This window comes from Acanthopagrus latus, chromosome 16 (genome assembly GCF_904848185.1).
Source record: "Acanthopagrus latus isolate v.2019 chromosome 16, fAcaLat1.1, whole genome shotgun sequence".
Taxonomy (NCBI): Eukaryota; Metazoa; Chordata; class Actinopteri; order Spariformes; family Sparidae; genus Acanthopagrus; species Acanthopagrus latus.
The window spans coordinates 2,734,624-2,752,375 of NC_051054.1; the positions used below are offsets into that span (position 1 = coordinate 2,734,624).

Genomic DNA, 17,752 nt, shown 5'->3' on the forward strand with positions numbered 1-17,752 from the left:
ATGAGTAACCTCTCATTGGAAAAAATCCATCTTACGTTATCTTGTTAAAGATAACAGAGTTCTGCTTCAATTCATGTAGAGCTGAAATTATTAATCAGCTCATGAAGTGGTTGATGCATAGAAAAATAATTGACAACGCATTTAATCATCGTGTAATTAATTAAAAAGTAATTCACACGCAGAAGAATCAAACATTCTCTGTCCCAGCCTCTAACGTGAAAATTTGCTTCCTGCTTTTTTCTTATATTTTCGTAAATCAAATATGTTTGAAGTTTGATATTTCAAGATATCATTTAGCGGTCCGGACACATATTAAAAGCATTTTTCACTATTTTCACCATTTATATTTATTGCAACCACCTCTGTTGTCATGTTATTTCTGCGTCTTCTTAATTTTGTAAAAATTTCGGAAATTGTAAACAGCATTTTCCACCATTTTACAGAATTTATATATCTAACAGTTAATCAATTCTTTGAGAAAATTACAATAATTCTTCAGCACAGGTATAAGAAATAAGTGTAGAAATGTAATGCTTGTAATGCATGTTAGCTTCTCCAACAACTGTAGTGCTGCCAATTTTCCCAACGTTGGGATCCGTCAGTGATTCAGCCTTCACATCAGTAACATCATGAAGGTCAGACGGACATGAAGGAGAAGACACAGGTTAAGAGCTCTTTAAAACTGGGCAATTAAGGCCTGGCTGCAGCCCAACACACTCCCTGTGGAGGAGATGACTAATGTTGACCGTATATTAACTCAGGTGGTGGTTTGCAGGATGGGATCCCTTTAAAACTTTGCACACATCCTTTCTGTCAGCATCAGGTTTTATTAGAAATTTTATGAGAATGCCTGTTGGCCAACATCCCACAAATCTGAACAAATCATCGCCGCACTCATCCCCTCTGTGGGCTCCCTTGTGTTTGATCGTCAGTGCTAAGTGATGTTGGGACCTGAGAGAGAAGCTAGCAGTGCATTAGCTATGATGGGACAAGCACTCAGATCAATACAGCAGAAATGCAAGGCAGCATTACGGTGTGACAGGCAGCGCAGGTATCAGGTAGCCTCTGTTTGCCTTGTCTCTAATAAAGGTTTCTTCCTCCAAATAGCTGAAAAGGAAAAACACAAGTGCAGGATTATTTCCAAACCGTACTTCCAGTTGTGCTCAGGATTGGTGTGTCTACTCAAGCGGGGCAAAAATAACAATATCAGGTATCAGGGAAGATATTTCAGGCACATTGTCAATCTGTGCTCACTGCAGCATGCAGTTACTTTCCAGCAATGCAGCAATTCAATCAAGCTAAAACAACATGAGCAATTATTCAAATGTGAAGGAATGATTGCAGCTATTTTATCTCATTATGCATTGAATCACACATTAGTTAAGCTAATTTAATGATACCATTTCTGTTCTCGGTCCCTTTTTTCTGCCTATAATGACTCGTGATTTTATAAATGTTCTTTTTCTGGATCTGCATTTAAGTCATTGCAAATCCAGACAAATTAGATCATGTCTGTACATCTTTCTTCTTCTTCTTCTTCTTCTCCTTCTTCTTCTTCTTGGCTATGAGCAGACATCATGACACAGCGCTTAATTTTGGCACAAGTTCAAAAAACATTTCTAAACCTAAATCAATTTCTGGCTTCAGTGAAAGAGGAAAAAAATAACAGCTGCGATTCTTCATTCATGTGGAAAATACAGCTAGATGATGTGCCACCACACTCGAGCTTTTGTTTCATTTTCCGAGCGTATAATTTGGATTTTGAAGCATTTGTCAAAAAGCTGTAACATGAGACAGAAAGACACGAGTCAGAACAATGTGGACATCAGTACCAGAGTCAGAAAAAGCCGATTGTGCTGTTCTGTGGTTTGTTGTTTATCTCAGGTGACACACTGTCCTTGAAAAATGTCACGGATTTCTTATTTATTAAATATATAAATGATTATATTAGGTAGCAGAGTCATTTAGTGGTTATGTTTAGATTGAAGTTAGTAGTAAGTGAAGCATCTCAATCTAATATCTGTCCAGGCGACTCTAATCATCATCAGATCTTTTTATTGACACGTACGTTGCGGTAAGAGTGAAACCTGGCACTGATGGAAGCCAGAAACTGTCTCACTGTGTCCTTAATAACATTTTCCGGGAATGTTTTCTTTTTTCTTTTTTTTTAGCAAATGCCTGATGTTATCTGGTTGCTGTCCAGGCCGTGTCCTCAGACATGAAACTTCTTTAACAGCTGGTAAAGTTCGAGCTATTAGTGACTTAAGCGATTTTATATGGTCTTCTCTTCATCTGAACGCCGCAACACTCAAAAGATCCCAATCACGTTCTTTTCAAAACTTTATTGTCGAATCACTATCTAGAAAACGACAGTAGAACACCATGTAAGACTTTAAAATCAAGAAATATCAAAGTATAGAAAAGAAAAGTTGCCCATTGTGTCTATAAATAGCTGAACTGGCACTGGGAACTTCTCCTCTGTGCTGTGTTGGTATGTTCAGAAATATGCATGAAATTCAACTTAGGCACGTTGCTCAGTTGCATCCTGCCAGTGTGGGTGTTTGCATCCACATCAGATGAACTGTAAAAAGTTTGCTGCCCTTTGAGTTCACAGCGCCAGAGGATAAAAAGTGCTATGATTCCCATGGATACAGACATCGTCACACACCTGAAGGTTGCCACTTCAATCCTGCAGACGAGTTATTGCAAATGAGATTACTTTCAGTGCTGATGAAGGTTCGTGATATCAGAAGCTTTGGTGTATGACAACGGCTTAACTTCTTCAAATTTGCCCCACCTTATTAACTCGTATTACTGGCCTTAAGGATACCGTCTGTCCATTCTGCTGATAATGTTTAATGCTACCAATGTCCAACAACTAGAGGAATGTATCCTGTGAGCCCAGATTCCGTTCCAGGAAGTCTGGAAAGCATCTTAATAAGCAAAAATTCAGACCAGTGAGAAACAGTTCGGAGCATTCTGTTGCCATCATCCACCGTTCCAAAATATCTAAACGTGTTAAACAATTAGGCAATGAAGATGTAAAATGAAGCCCCATTCAGTAAATTGCATGGCCTCTTTTTAGCCCCAAATGTATTTAAACCTACTACTCAGAGTATTGCAGTCATGCTATGCGAGGTCGAGGTGAGGTCTGAAGAGTCTCGAGTCTTTTGAAGAAGATGGCGAGTGATTCTGCTGTCCTGACATCCTGACAAAAATATGTTGGGTTTTTTCTTTCACCTCCAAAACGAATGCAAAGACTGGCCAGAAATTTAGAAGAAAAGGTGCTCATCCTGCTTTTGTCCACAGGGGGCACCTTTAAAAAAATATATAAACATGAATTATGTTTAAGAAATGTGAACAGAACAGCCCCAGTGTCTTTACTTTTTCAACAACAAAGTAAGAGTCTGATGTCTGATGGTTAAAACAAAGAGATGACACAACAGGTTCTTAAAAGCTGCATTCATTGTTTTTTTCCACAGTGGTTCAGCGAAACAAGCTGACACACTGACATATGATCAGCTTTTAATTGATTTTACTGAAAGATGCTGAGAAATAAGGCTGAGTGAGGTGTTAATTCTCTGTGTGTTCATTACTATAAGTGACTCCGTTTACGTACCGATTTATTTGATCAGCCGTTAAAATAACTGTATTGATTTCAGCCGTTTTAAAGTCCATAATGTTAAAACGCTGCTCCCACATCAAGCTGACTCCAGCAGCATGAACAAAACAAACAGAACCAGCTTTTTCTTATTTTGTCAGTAACAGCCTGAAAGTGTTGTTTTCCTGAACAGTTGAGGCAGTGCTGATGGATTTGTTGTGGTTAACCTGCTGTGAAAATGGCAAGAAAGGTGTAGAACCTTGTGAGAAGTATGAACGCCCTTCGCTCAGTTCACACAACACGCTGTGAAAAGCAAACCTGATGCGGACGAGCCGGCGTCACATGGCAGCGGAGCCTCGTAGTACACATGTAAAGATAGACACAACATGCATGCAGACACACACAACAGAGTCCATACTGTTCTGCTGGAATGTGCACGGATGAGACTGTAAGTGATTTCTATGCTCTGCTGGAGTCACGGAGATTTTGATTCGGATGCTCTGGGACATTCAAGTGCTTCATGTTCGTTAGCAGAGGGCACAGATATAAAGGTTCATTAAGGTTGACTTCAAGGCTGTCTGCAGATTGGTGCACTTGAAATGCTGAGGAGCAGAAAGTCTGTTACAGTCTAAAGCTACTGACTCATCAACCTGTGACCTTTTTTATCATAAAGCCCCTTTTATGATTTCAATGCATGGTGGCGTTGGAAGGAAACGTCAGGCTAATGTTGGTCCACCACTTTCATCCACACTGAAACTCTATTGGATGGATATAAATTCATTTTGTTTCCAGAGGATGAAGCACAACATTTGGAACACATATAATTCCCCAACATTACCCACTGACTTCATCAGATTTTACTCTAGCACCACCATCAGGTCGTCATTGTGGTTTTTTGTAAGATGATTGAGTCATAAATCGGATGTATTGCAACTGAATGTAGTTCAGACGTTCATGTCCTCCTGAGGATGAATCGAGATAACTTTAACAATCTCCGTCGATTTTAATGTTCTCTGAAAAAACTGTTTTTCTTACATCTGGAGAACAAGATTTGCAGACCAGGAGACCGCTGCAGTGATATTGTGACGGTTATTTCACACATTTATCAAAACTGCACTTGATTGTGATTAACTGCTCGGCTCTATCCAACACTTGGATTTATGTCCAAATATCTCCAAAACTAATCACTTTTCCATCTGCCTCAGCTGTCTTTTGTGTTTAGCATGCTAACATTCTCAACGACGATAGTGAATGAGTTAAACATTACACCTGCTAAACATCAGCATGTTAATATTGTGAATGTTGACATTGATCATTTGTCTTGTTTGCCAATATTTTAACGTGTGATGTTTTCCTAACCCTATGGTCTGTTGGTGAAACCCAACCAGCCCATAAACGCATTTTCTAAACTTGATTTAAACTTGAAATGGAGCAAATGTGCGACATAATTCAATGATACACCAAAAGGAAACAGCTTGACAGCTTGGCAAGATGGCTGCCAACCGCAAAACCGCTGTTTCTTCCCATTTCAACCTTTTTTGAGGATCAGGCGGACTTCATTATAAAAAGACACAGATCAACTTTGCATTCAGTTTTATGGAAGCATGTCAGTTTTTGACGGACACCAGTACAGACAAGAGTAGCAGTCAGAAATACCAGTGATCTCACTTGTTTATGGTACACCAGGCGTCTTAATTGTTGTTTGTTGTCCTGATGTATTCTGAGGTTTTGTGTTTTGTTTGGGTTCACCAAAGAAAATTGTGTTGAAATGGCAGAACTGGCCGGTTGTGTAAGAGGGATGCAGCTGCGAACATCTCAGCTGGTGATTTTGATCAACATCACGCTTTCCACTCAGATAGTGTTGGAAATGAATTACGTCTCCATGCAGACAGCGTGATTTAATTCTCCACGGACATAAAAAGAGACTTCCCGAAGGTGGACAGAAGAGGCATGATTGAACCGCTGCAGTGACATTCTTTGATTTAACATCATTTGAAATGCATTTATTTATGGATGGATGGATTTTTTTATTTACTAGGTGGAACTTTTCATCATGTGGCCTGTTTATATTGTCGCACCACAGAAACCGTTACAGTTATGTTGAACACAGGAATAATAAATCGATTGCCACTTGTTTACTAGATGTAATTAAACCATGGTTCATTCCTCATTGTTGATACTGGATATACATTTGTTATAGTTTTATTTATGCTTTTCTCATATTTTGTTTTTCTCTTCCAGATGCACCAGAGGGTTGCTGGTTCAAATCACTCTACACACAGGTAAGTAAAGAGTTATCCTGTCAGTTTCTTGGCTTGTTAAGTGGTGTGTGATTGGGAAACAGGGCGTCTCTGCGTTTCAAAACCTCAAAGGGTTTTCCCCTCAATTAATAAAATACCTTGGAATGTTTTCACGGTTGAGCTCCGTGCACCACCTTCATTAACCACTTTTCTGTAAGTTTGTTTGGAGTTCGGAGGATAAGAGTTGATGCTTGTGTTGCTTCAGACCTTTTCGTGTAGACGTACGTCTGTTTCAAAACATGATAATGAAAGATGAGTGGAATATTATCTAACACATTCCAGACAGAATGATTCCCTGAACCCACACTGACCGAGTTACCATTCGTATCTCCTCACACTAAAATAGCTGCATAGAAATGTTAAAACTGAGCTTTACTAATTCATCCACACTAACCTGATAATTATCTGTCGACTGATTTAAGGTTGGATCCTCGCAGTGTTTTCAGTCTCCAGTTGATGGACTGACATCCTGAGGACTGCATGTGCAAGTAGTTGCTAGATTTTACTGTTCAGTGAGGTCTGATATTAAGTCTGTGATCGAGGAGTAAATTATTTATTTACCAGCGTATTTGTAGTATCAATCAATCATTCCACCTCTTCAGTACTGACAGAAGATATCTAGAGAGCTATTGAACGGATTGTGTGACACTGTTCCTTGGATTTCTTTATTCAACTCTTTCATCAGGAAAAAAATATGAATATTTGTTCAGTACTTTGGTTGAAAGACATACCTTTAAAACTGACAACCAGCTTTGAATGCTTATTATTGGTAATTAAAATGTCAACTTGACATGTCTTCTCGTAGCAGGATTTAGAGTCCTGATCAGAAATACTGAAAATCACCGAAGTACTTTCATGACTCTCTTCAAACTTTTTAATGACAGCCAAAGACAGCTGCAGCAGAGAGTACAGAGAGCAGCAGTTAGTGGTTTCCCCCCCACACACTGAGAGATTACTGTCCACAGCAGGAAGGTGTTTCCAGGTTTCATAAACCCATCTGATGTCAGCAACATAATCAATAAATCTCCAAATGCTTGAGAATATTTTTGCTTTGTCAGGCTGTAAAATGTTCGATGATGTGACAGAGTTCAAGAAATCAGATTAAACGCGTACATTGTAAAACATTGTTTAAATCTGTGAGGTGATTAATATGATATTATATAGGATAAGATCATATATCATCTATCACGCTTGACTTTAAGGTCTAACTAGTTTCTGTCATGTGACGACCGCATGATGAGCCTCCATGCGTGCTGGTGTGAGCACATCTGCCTTATCTGTCTTATCTACACGCGACCTGCGGCAGATGTGACTAATAGCTTCTACTCTGCCTTTAATTAACCACATGTATAATTAATTTGTAGAAAATTAGATTGAGCCGTGCAGGCAGAGCAGCTGTATGGGACAGTATCGGTCTTGTTCCAGAGGTTTAGTTGGTCTCCTGTCAAGACTTAGATCATTATCATCATCATCATAGTCATTAAAATCATCAGCATGTCATCATGTGAAAACTATGCAGATCAGTTTATGTTGATTTTCATGGCAGAAGTTGGAGAAAATCCAATAATCTTTAGGCCAAATAACTTTTTCAAATTGTCATTAAGTGAACTCAAAAATCCATTTTGGGCTAAAACAATTCATCAGTGATTAATAATTGATTAGGTGATTTACAGAAAATGAATCTGCAACTATAAATGCCAATCCTTCTCTGATTTCAGCTTCACTAATGTGAGTATTTGCAGCTTTTTGTTTTTAATCATTATAAACTGAAACTCTTGGACATTAATAAAATGATAATTCATGATAAGTGTTTGATAGATTAATCAGTAGTTAGAGGTCTACACGTATCTTACAGCAGCTTTTTAACTCAGCTCAGTTCCTGAAATGTTTTGGAAACATCCTGAAGACTGACGTTTTGCACCTAACAACATCAGTATTGATCAGATTATAGATTTTACTCTGGAGCTCGAAAGATACTGGATATTAAGAGCCAATCATGTTCTTAAAAATATATATTTTTTAAATCTGATATCAATAAGCACCGATATTCATTCATTCCCTCAAATGCAATAAAAAACGTGTAGATGATAGATAAAGGATATTTTACAGTTTAACAATAAACTGTTGTTCAAAATGACATCAGTGAAAATGGAATTTAATTTGATAATTATAAATTAAACCAGACATCTTTTTCTGCATTGTGTTTTAATATATCGGCACATATTAGATAACAAATACACCAGTTACTGATAATATCCACCAACTGATACATCAGCAAGGATCTATTATGGTTTGTACTCATTTATACTTAATATCAGTGTTTAATAATCTGTGGTGGAGAATGTATTCAGTAAGTTCAGGTCTCAAGGTAAAATTACTCATTGGAAAAATCCTGCATTTGAAAATTTAGTTGAGTAAAAGTACATGAATCCAAAGTACTTCAGTAATTTTGAATGTTGTAACTGGAAATTTTAAAAAAAACTCATAGTTTGTTAAATCTGCAAATTAACCAAAAAACTACAGCTGTCAAAGAACATTTACCATTTTACTTTATTATGTGAGCAAATGTACTTTTCACCTCTGGTCCAATCACATATTTGGACCAAAAAGAGATTAATCAATGTAAAAAGTCAAACTTTGGGGGATTTCCAGGATAATATTGAAAATGCAGTTACCATCGTTACGCCATATTTTAATCTCTGTCTTCTCTGGTGCCAAAATAGTAATTTTTAAATCTTGTTCAACAAAATGTGATTACACCCACAATTTGCAATATTTATCTGTCCCACTGTGAAGTTAAAAAAAAAAAAAGAAAAAAAAGAAAAAAGCACAGCAAGACAAAGTTTTGGCTGTTTATAAATTACTTTCCCCTTATTTCCCCTTTTAATTAGCGAGTCCACGTGGTCCGAGGTCAAAACCTTTTCCAAGGACGCCTGGCTACAAATCACCACAGCCTGAGCTCTGTCTCGTACAGTTCGTCAAGAAAAACAACATACCAGCAGCTAATTTGTTTCCCCAAGAAAAATGAATGGGAGCCTATTTAGTCGGACGATCGCGGGTCAAATCCATTTCTATGTAACCGCGGTTGTTCGGGTCACATCTCTGACCTGCACTTGAATCTCCACGGTGTCTGGAGGAGCTTGTAAATCACTTACAGAAAGTCAGACAAAAAGGAATTTGTTCCTCCGGGTCATGTAGCCTGTCAGACACATTCCCACATCTGACTTAATCAGGACAGAGGTAAAAGATTCAAGATTTAAGCCATTTTTTAGTCCAGTGTCACACACGTGTACATGCTGTTTCCCTCTCAGACGGATATCCTGGTTAGATTGAGTGTTTTCCTTCTTCTGTGGATTTTATGTGCAGCCGATAAAAACAGAAAGTCGTATATTTATGCTGATATTTTGTTTTAAGATGCTGATATCCATAAATTACAGGTCCAGAGTTGTTTCTTTTCCAGAGGAGAAAAGGCTGAAGCAGCATCTTTAGTCCAGCGTGGGGCGCTAAAACTCTTCAGTGAAACCAGACCAATGAAATCCTGTCAGCTAGCAGTAATCCTTTCTCTTTAAGGCACCGCAACTTGATATCTAAAACAGAAACTGCAAGAAAAACAATTAATTCTCAGCAGTAATATAACATATAGTTACATTAATGTCAAAATAAGGAAATAAACAGTCTGTCATCATATTAGAGGTGTGTGATAACACAATGATTCTGACCTAAATATTAAGAAACCTTCCTCAAACTACTATACTTACATGAAGATGTATTGTTACTGTGTTAAGCAGAGCATTCTTCCCCTTGTTCATACTGGCCATTATATGATCTCTTCCTGAAGTACTGATGAAGCTCAACAGTTGTTTTGTGCAAAAATGTGTTCAAAAGTTCATCTCCAGTTAAAATGAGGTGTTAGCCGTCTGGTTTATTGGACAAATCAAGTTCTTAATCGTACAAAAGTTTCTCTTTTTGTTTTGATCCTCTCACTGCAGCTCAGCATGGACACAAAAACAGGGAGTTTTGCTCCAGCAGACTGTAACTTGAAAAGATATTTGACTTACTTACAACAGCTGAAATCTCATGTAAGCTTCAGAACTGATAAATACATTACACATGTGTTCGTGGCCATTATAATTAGTGTTTTTATCCTCAAAGATGATTCTGCACATCCTGTGAGAGGAGAATAAACATGTTTTTCTGGACATTAGAAACATGTTTTCATCTGACAGGAAGTGCTGCTGGATCTACGGTGTGCACGCATCAGTCCAGTCGGTCCATCCCATTGTTTTGCAGCAGCAGTGCTTGTTTGTTCTGTGAGTGTGTGCTGAGTCAGCCTGGAGGACGGAGCCAAAGCCCAGCTCCAGTCCGCCGCAGTAGACTGATGTCTGGCTGCAGAGAAACATTAAACCCAGACTGACACGCTGCAGCGCTCTGCTGGGCCACAGGCCGATATTTTGACATTTATATATATATACCACATCGTCAGTTTCAGATAGATGGACAGATAGTTTGTTCAGACACACTCTCTTCACATGTGTTTAATGGGAACATTAGCAGGAGTTGTGTGCAGTAGCTCACGTGTTGCTCCTCCTCATGTGTGACCACTCCCTGAAATTCCAGCTCCAACAACATCTACTGCAACTGTGCTTCTGTCTTACACTCTGGAGTGAAATCACACTCAGTGGTGCACGAACACTGCAGTAAGAAAATAACGCACGCTGCAAAAGAGTTAAAAAGGTTTTATCTGTTTGTCTAGCTGTTTTATCACAATAAAAGCCCAACCAGGGACAGGAGCTGTGTTTATTATTTTATAGACCCTGTCTATAAAATCTACAGACATTACGAACACAAACAAACCAGAACCACGTTTAAGTAGGTTTCATCACAGGCAGCTGTATAGAAAGGGTTTTGTTGTTGATAGAAGGTAAATAAGGACCCTTTTAGTGATTAACTCCCATCAGAGTCTGACGATTTCTTTTTTCTATTTCCTATTTAGTGAGAATTTTATGTCCCAACACAAGTCAGTTTCCTCTCAAGATTAATATTTGTCAAACATTCGAAAAGACGTACATTGAGGAGGCAGAATGAAAGTTTCTTTATAATTCATATTCTGACAGGGCAATAGAACAAACCAGGTGACAACATCCTGTTTAACAGCACACAGAGTAGTATAACCAACTCAAACAAAGACATTTCACCCTTTAAATAAAACCTTATTTTCAAAGCTCACTGTCTACATCCTTACAGTTTTCAAAATGAAAGTTTTTTATGACCTAATCTAGATATCGACTTCTGCAATGCAGTATTTGTCCTTTGTAGCGTTGCTATTTCTTCTACAGTTAAAGCATTTGAATGCGACTTCAGTTCTGACCCGTAGTGCTGCAGATGTTTCTGAAGGTGAGGGTGAAACATGAGATGAGGCCTCTCTCTCTCTCTCTCAGTAGCTTACTTTCCCTAACTGGAAAGTGACATTCCTGTGAGTCCAGTCACCCCACAGTAAGAACCACTGGTGCTGCTTATACCGAAGCAGGTTTTGTGCAACAACTGGGTTTATAAATACACCAGACAACAGCATCGACTAACACCACTGAACATACAGTTTGAATCTGCACTGTCATGCTTTTAAAATCAGCAGACATCTGTCTTTCAGTGAAACAGCCACCAGAGGGCAGTCTCTGCTTCCTTTTCACTCTGGAGCCATGTGTGGAAAAACAGAGCAGATGGAGACTTTGCCCTCAGCTCTGCCTTCCAGGACATGTGCTGCACAGTAAAACTCTCCTCTCCAAAGCTGCAGGTTGGAGATTTAGACACAGTTGGGTTAACCAGTCAAAATCCAGGAGGCAGGATCAGGGTCTGAGTGAAAGCTGTGCCTGGGAGGCTGAACTCGGGGTAGAAATAACCCATTAGGTGCCTTCCATAAACCACATGCAGTCAGTCGGGTATTGACTAATACCTCATTGTGTATGCATGGCTGCTGTGCAGTAAGGCACGTTTTCGAGAGGCTGGCTGTAATAATTTGTTTCGTGATCAGTTTTTTTGTAACCTGGATGAAATGTTAGCGTTGTTGATCCATGTGATGTTGCATAACGGGGCCTGCTTCACAGTCGGTGGAAAATAAAGACTCGCACACAAGACAGTTAGGGTATTTTTACTGTATTATTGAATAAAATCTATAAAATATTCCACAAAAAATACAATACATTATTAATTATCATCTTATTACCTATCAAACTCATCCTTCAGATACATTTATATCATAATCAGCATCAACAACATACAGCTTGTGCTTTTCTTTCATACAATTATAAATAACACTGCAGCCGTCCGTGTTTTATATTCAGTCCTGTCCGATAAGATTATGTGGAGGAGAAAAACGTAAAACTGGATTTATTTCACAGGCTGAAATCCAACAGATCCACACTGTATTTCTGTGCAGAGCCATCAGGAGCGAAAACAAGTTGTTGTTGGAGCGGCAGTGTGCTCCCCATACATCAATCTTGCTCTTCGCCGTCTCATGTGATTGGTCGGTGGTCTGAGTCTGGGCAAAAACAAGCTCTAAACCCCTCCTACTGAACGAGTGACGCAAGCTGCTTCCTCCCACCCCTCCTCCTCCTCCTCCGTGTCCTCCTCCTCCTCTTATTTTTCCCTCCCGGCCCTCGCTGCCACCTCCTCCCTCAGCTAGTTCACTGTCAGCCTGTCAGGATACATTAAGCTCATATGCCACTAGTGTTCAGTGAGCACAGAAAAAGGCCAAGAAGAAGGAAGGAGCGATGGCGGTTCTGGCTTGCAGTGCTTTACATAACACCTCGCCACAGTTCTTAGGGTTTTTATCAATGAGGCTCGAGCTCAGACAGCCACAAAAAAACCTCAACACGAATAAAAATCAGGTTCAGTAGTAAGGCACGTTGTCGACATGAGATGGAGATGAGGACGGATTGCTTTGGTCTGACAGGAAAAGCATTGGTTTCCATTGGATTGGATGTTCAGCCGAGTTAAAAACAGTGAAATAAACAACGCTTAAAAAGATTTCCATCAATGGCTCTTGGTGCGAAAACAGGAGTGTCCAGAAAAACCGACAGACAGACAGACAGACATCAGGAGGTAGAACAGGAGTAAACCACAGAGAGTGAAGGTCAAACATCCTTCACTCTGCTGTATCTCTTCTACAGGACAGGTGATTGGAGCTTCAGGTAGAAACACATAAAAAAAACTGCTTTAAAAAAACTCATACCATCACGGCCATAAAAATACATAGGCTTCTGTTTCACTTACAATTCTCAGACATGGCAAAGTCGTCCTGATTTTTGACTTGAGGCAATCGGCTCCTCAGTCAGAACCAGACTGGGATTACATTACTATTTAAAATACATGACATGTTGCATTTAAATACAAGCTGCCGAGAAGGACAAACCGTTCACGTGAACCTCATGGTGAGAAAGATGAGAATATTTCTTGCACAGGCTCTGATAGTTTTCTCCCAACTGATGTCACAAATGGCGCAAAAAAGCAGAAGACATGGCAGCCAAGAAAAAAGGTCATAAAGAATCTGAATTATAAGTTACACTCACACCCAAAAACAAAAGACTTTACATACAAAGAACAAATAATATCTGCTGCAGTTCATAGTTGATTTTTCATTCATAAATAAGAATAATATTAGATAAAGGCGTTCGAACAAGTTAAACATTTCACCCTCTCTCTCTCTCTCGGATGTCATCCAGGGACTGGAAGCTTTACTTCTTTGGCTGGTGAATCCCAGAATACAGCGGCTGCATCCTTCTTCTCTCACGTCAAATAAATATACAGACCGTCCACCCTCCCACTGCTGCATGACCACGCTTTCTAATTTAAAGATCCTACATGGAGCAGTAAAAAAAAAACAAAAAAAACCTTCAGGAATCCCAGGCCTTTGCCCTCCTCTCTGGCTGAAGCACGCCCTCTTAAGTAATTGAAGGGATTTCAATTAATAATCAACCCGAGTCTGATCTAACAGCCCGAGTGACGCCAAAACCACGCAGCTCAGGTTTCTTCTTCCCGAGCGGTGGATTTGCTCAGAGAGGAGCTGCTGCTTTGACTAAAACTTTATAAAACAGGAGAGAAAAGTGGCACGAACGCCGTGAGATTAGAAATTTAAGGTTCCATTTTAGCAAATTAAAGAAAATCCACCTTAAACACCCTTAGACTTTTACAACAGCTCCAAATTGTGCAGTCTGATCATGTCCATTAAAGCACTTCAGACGGTGGACGTCTAGACAAGTCTCGTCTACAGATTATTCAACCGCGACTCAAAACACAACTAGTCCTGAAACTGCAGTTGTTTCCTGCTTCTGTTGCCGCAGAAATTGGTCTCTCTGTAAGTTCAAAACGCATTTCTCCTTGTTGAATGTCAACAGTAACATTTCTACCATTTAATTCCACTGAGACTTCCACTGGAGCATCTGTACGTGTTTAAGAGTGGATGTTTCCCTGGTTTCTCATCTCATGAGACATTTTAAACTGGATTTTTTTTTTAATGTAATATAAATAATTAATGTCTTATTTGAGGCACAAGTTCATGTCCATAACTCTCGATGGTTTACGAGCATGAAATTAGTGTTTTATTCTACTGTAAACTAGATGAAGGGTTTTAAACCAAAGTGTAAAATGGAGCCTTAAAAATCCAACATCGACCCAAACCCAGTCCTTGTTCCCAGCTGTGACCAGCAGTGCAGTAAATGTTCAGGAGGAGTCTGACTTGCTGATCAGGACTTCACCAGAATCTCCATGATGTGGTCCAGTTCGTTCATGTCCATCAGACATGACTGGAGACTCCCAGCAGAGTTGTGGCCCGACGAGCGCATTTTAACGTCCTCGTCCGCCCAAAGCGACACACTGACGGGCCACAAGGAGCCCGCTGCCCAGGCAGAGGGCAGATCGGAGGTCTCGTACATCGAAGTGTCAATGTCCTCAAAGATGTCGTCCAGGGCGAGGTCGCTGAGGTAGCCCATGGCGTTTACTGCATCACTAAAAGCGTTGATCGTCGCAGCAGGGAGGGATTTCTGCTGCTCAGACGAGCTGTTTGCCTCCTGAGAGGGGAATTCTGGGGACAGTGGCGGAGACAGAGTGTCCCCATCACCCTCTGCACACCCGGGGCACGTAACCACCACGTCCTCCCTGACGTCATCCCTGAGAATGCAGGAGTCAGCGTGGCCGCCGTTGAGGAGTACCTCGGACGTGCAGGTTCCCATGCCGTCGCTCTGCATGTCCTCCTGGATCTGCCTGAGCGTGTTGATGAGCAACACGGAGCGACGCAGGCTGAGCTCCACCCCGGCCTGGTAGTGCTGGAGCTTCTCCAAGCAGAGGCCGAGCACCACCTGACGCTGCTGAAGGTGGTCCATGTCGGATTTGGACGGACTCACAAGGAAGCCGCCCTCGTCCTCCAGGTCCTCCTCGCCATGTTTCTCCTTTTCTGCTGCAGCGGGGAGGGTCTCGACCTCCAGCTCCTCCAAGCAGCTCCACTTCCGCTTTACACCGCGACCCAACATTGACCTACATGAACAGATACATAGATTAGACTTGATGCACAGTGCTTTCGATCAATGTGCATTTTAAAGACTGATATTTCTAAAGCATGTTATCATCTTTACTACTCAAATCAACTCTGCAAATTTAGGAGAGACTGATTATCAGGTTCCAAACTCAAGTAAAATACCTCAGAAATGTAGAGCTGTTACTTTCCATCACTGGTTATTATATAAGTTGTCACTAATAAATCTGTATCAGCCCTGAAAAGGCCAAACTTCATTAGACGATGAACAAAATGCGCTGAAATAAAGAGACTCCAGAGCTGCGACTCGCTATTAACTATCATTATCAATCCGTCTACCATTTTCTCTCTTATATTGTAGACATACGCGCCTGTCATTTTTAATTTGTGGCGCCACTGGTGGAGATATTCTGTCCGTTTGGTCGACAAACAGAAAACCAACTCTGACAGCAGTGGCTGAGATTATTTTTGGGAACAGAGACACATTCAGGATCCCATCAAGCTGAATTGCCATGTAATAAACCTTGCATCCAGTTTATGTAACACCGGCAGCAGCCGAGCAAACATGGAGCGGTTCCCATTCACTTTCAATGAAACGGCGCAAAAAAAACAAAAAAAAAAACCCACACACATCTCCTAACATCAGGAGTAGACCTGCAGACAAATGCTGCTCCAACATTTGAGTCTGTTCATGTAAGACGTGAACATTAAGACTGTTATGAGTCACTGTGAGACACCCAGCAGACTGAGAGACTTTACTCATCCACACAGACCTGGTTACTGAGCTTCACATCAGTGTGTCTCAAATGTTTCCCACAACAACAAAAAAAACAAGAAGAAAACAAGAAGCCCCCCTTTTTTATGAGTTAAAAGGACATTAAAAGCTACTTGGTGTCTTTTTAAACAGATACTCGCACTTGAATAAATTAAAATCTATGATAAACGCACTTATTCCTGCAATTTCCTCGTTTCATAGCAGTAAAATAAGAGACTAAATCCCCTCCATCCTACTTATTTCGCCGGGGACCCTGAAGAAGACCCCCTCCGAACCCTCCAACCGGTCCCCCAGACTTGAGAGAGGAAACACCATCTCCATTTAAACCGAGTTAAAAACAAACAAACTTTGAGAACATTCTGAATTAACGTTTTAAAAAAGAGCTTAATAAACAACCTTACGTGCCCTTCGAAAGTGTCATGAGCTGTTAGAAACCGTCGTGTCTTCGGCTCGTTTCGTGTCGTCGCCGCGATCCTCTGCTGTCGAAGCCCCAGGAATGAGGAATGTTCGGTCCATCCACAGCAACTGCGAGGGGAGGAGGGGGGGAAGCGGCGAGGCTCGGCTCTGATTGGACCGTCGGCCCGCTGAGCCTGCCTCCGCCTCCGCCACTCACGGGGCAGCGAATGTGCGGCCCGCTTGTTCCGCCTGCGAGCTGCCGACGCGTTCAGGTGCGCCGCGGAAAAATCAGACACGACACCGGAGCACACGTGACACGCGAGGGTACTCCTGAGAATGATCGAGACGTTTCGATTTGATCACGACCAGCGTTTGGGAGGTTGGATTCAAAATGCATTATAATGAAGAATAGTAATTAAATTCATTTCTAAGTGACATATTACCTTACAATACAATATTACCACCTGCATAGAGTTAATACATTAATGATAAATTGAGTGATCATTAATTATGAATGACCATTTCTTTTGTAACCTTATTATAAAGTTTAAGCAACTTTAGAACTGATTAAAAAGTAGTTCACATAAAAATTACTGAATTCTACAATTCTCAAATCCCCTTCCACCAAATTTCCATAAAAACACTAATTTGAAAAATGACTAGAGCTATTGTGCTAACAAGCAAACGAGCCAAAAAGGTGTCCTAGATAATCTGCACGTGGACCAGCCAAACTGGTAAAACTTAAGTAAAACTTAAGCTCAATGAGGATGTTGAACTTTTTTTGTGTGGTTGTTTTTCCGATGAAGACAAGCTGAAAAAGTTACATAGCGTGGCTTTAAGTAAAACTCCAGTATCATCCGCAAACTGTAAAAACCAAGAATGCTGTAAAATGTCACTTGTCAGCTTTGTTGAACGTGCGAAAACATGTAAGAATCCTAATATGTTGATTCAGTTATAATAATAATCTAATATACGATGAAAACTTAATGAAAACAGACGTTTGTGTTCACAACAGAAGAAAGCAGATAAGGATAAAGAAGAACACGATATTATATACATCATGTACAACTGAAACATCTTAAAACATAGTTTAAAAACTCAGCAGGGATAACATATTTATAATCATAAGTATTAGTTATATTTAATATCCTAATTTA

At 40.2% G+C, this 17,752-nt stretch overlaps 2 protein-coding genes across 14 annotated transcripts in view; one reads left to right on the top strand and one right to left on the bottom strand.

Moving 5' to 3' along the window:
- The window catches only part of LOC119004800 (activator of 90 kDa heat shock protein ATPase homolog 1-like), a 76,574-nt gene that overhangs the window by 29,763 nt on the left and 29,059 nt on the right, over window positions 1–17,752 (top strand). For all 9 annotated transcript variants that reach the window (XM_037072022.1, XM_037072019.1, XM_037072020.1 and 6 more), the window contains one exon: window positions 5,843–5,883. In XM_037072022.1, coding sequence (XP_036927917.1) covers window positions 5,843–5,883 — 41 coding nt within the window. The remainder of the gene's footprint in view (window positions 1–5,842; window positions 5,884–17,752) is intronic.
- Window positions 12,925–16,870, bottom strand: si:dkey-177p2.6 (uncharacterized protein LOC568712 homolog). 5 transcript variants are annotated; one of them, XM_037072039.1, is made up of 2 exons: window positions 16,605–16,870; window positions 12,925–15,426 (listed from the first exon to the last, which is right to left on the bottom strand). In XM_037072039.1, the coding sequence occupies exon 2, from the start codon at window positions 15,420–15,422 to the stop codon at window positions 14,640–14,642; it is 783 nt and encodes a 260-aa protein (XP_036927934.1). In that variant the 5' UTR covers window positions 15,423–15,426; window positions 16,605–16,870; the 3' UTR covers window positions 12,925–14,639. The 5 variants fall into 5 exon arrangements, with proteins under 5 accessions (XP_036927934.1, XP_036927932.1, XP_036927933.1 ...); XM_037072037.1 differs by having other exon boundaries at window positions 16,601–16,870; XM_037072038.1 differs by having other exon boundaries at window positions 16,596–16,869.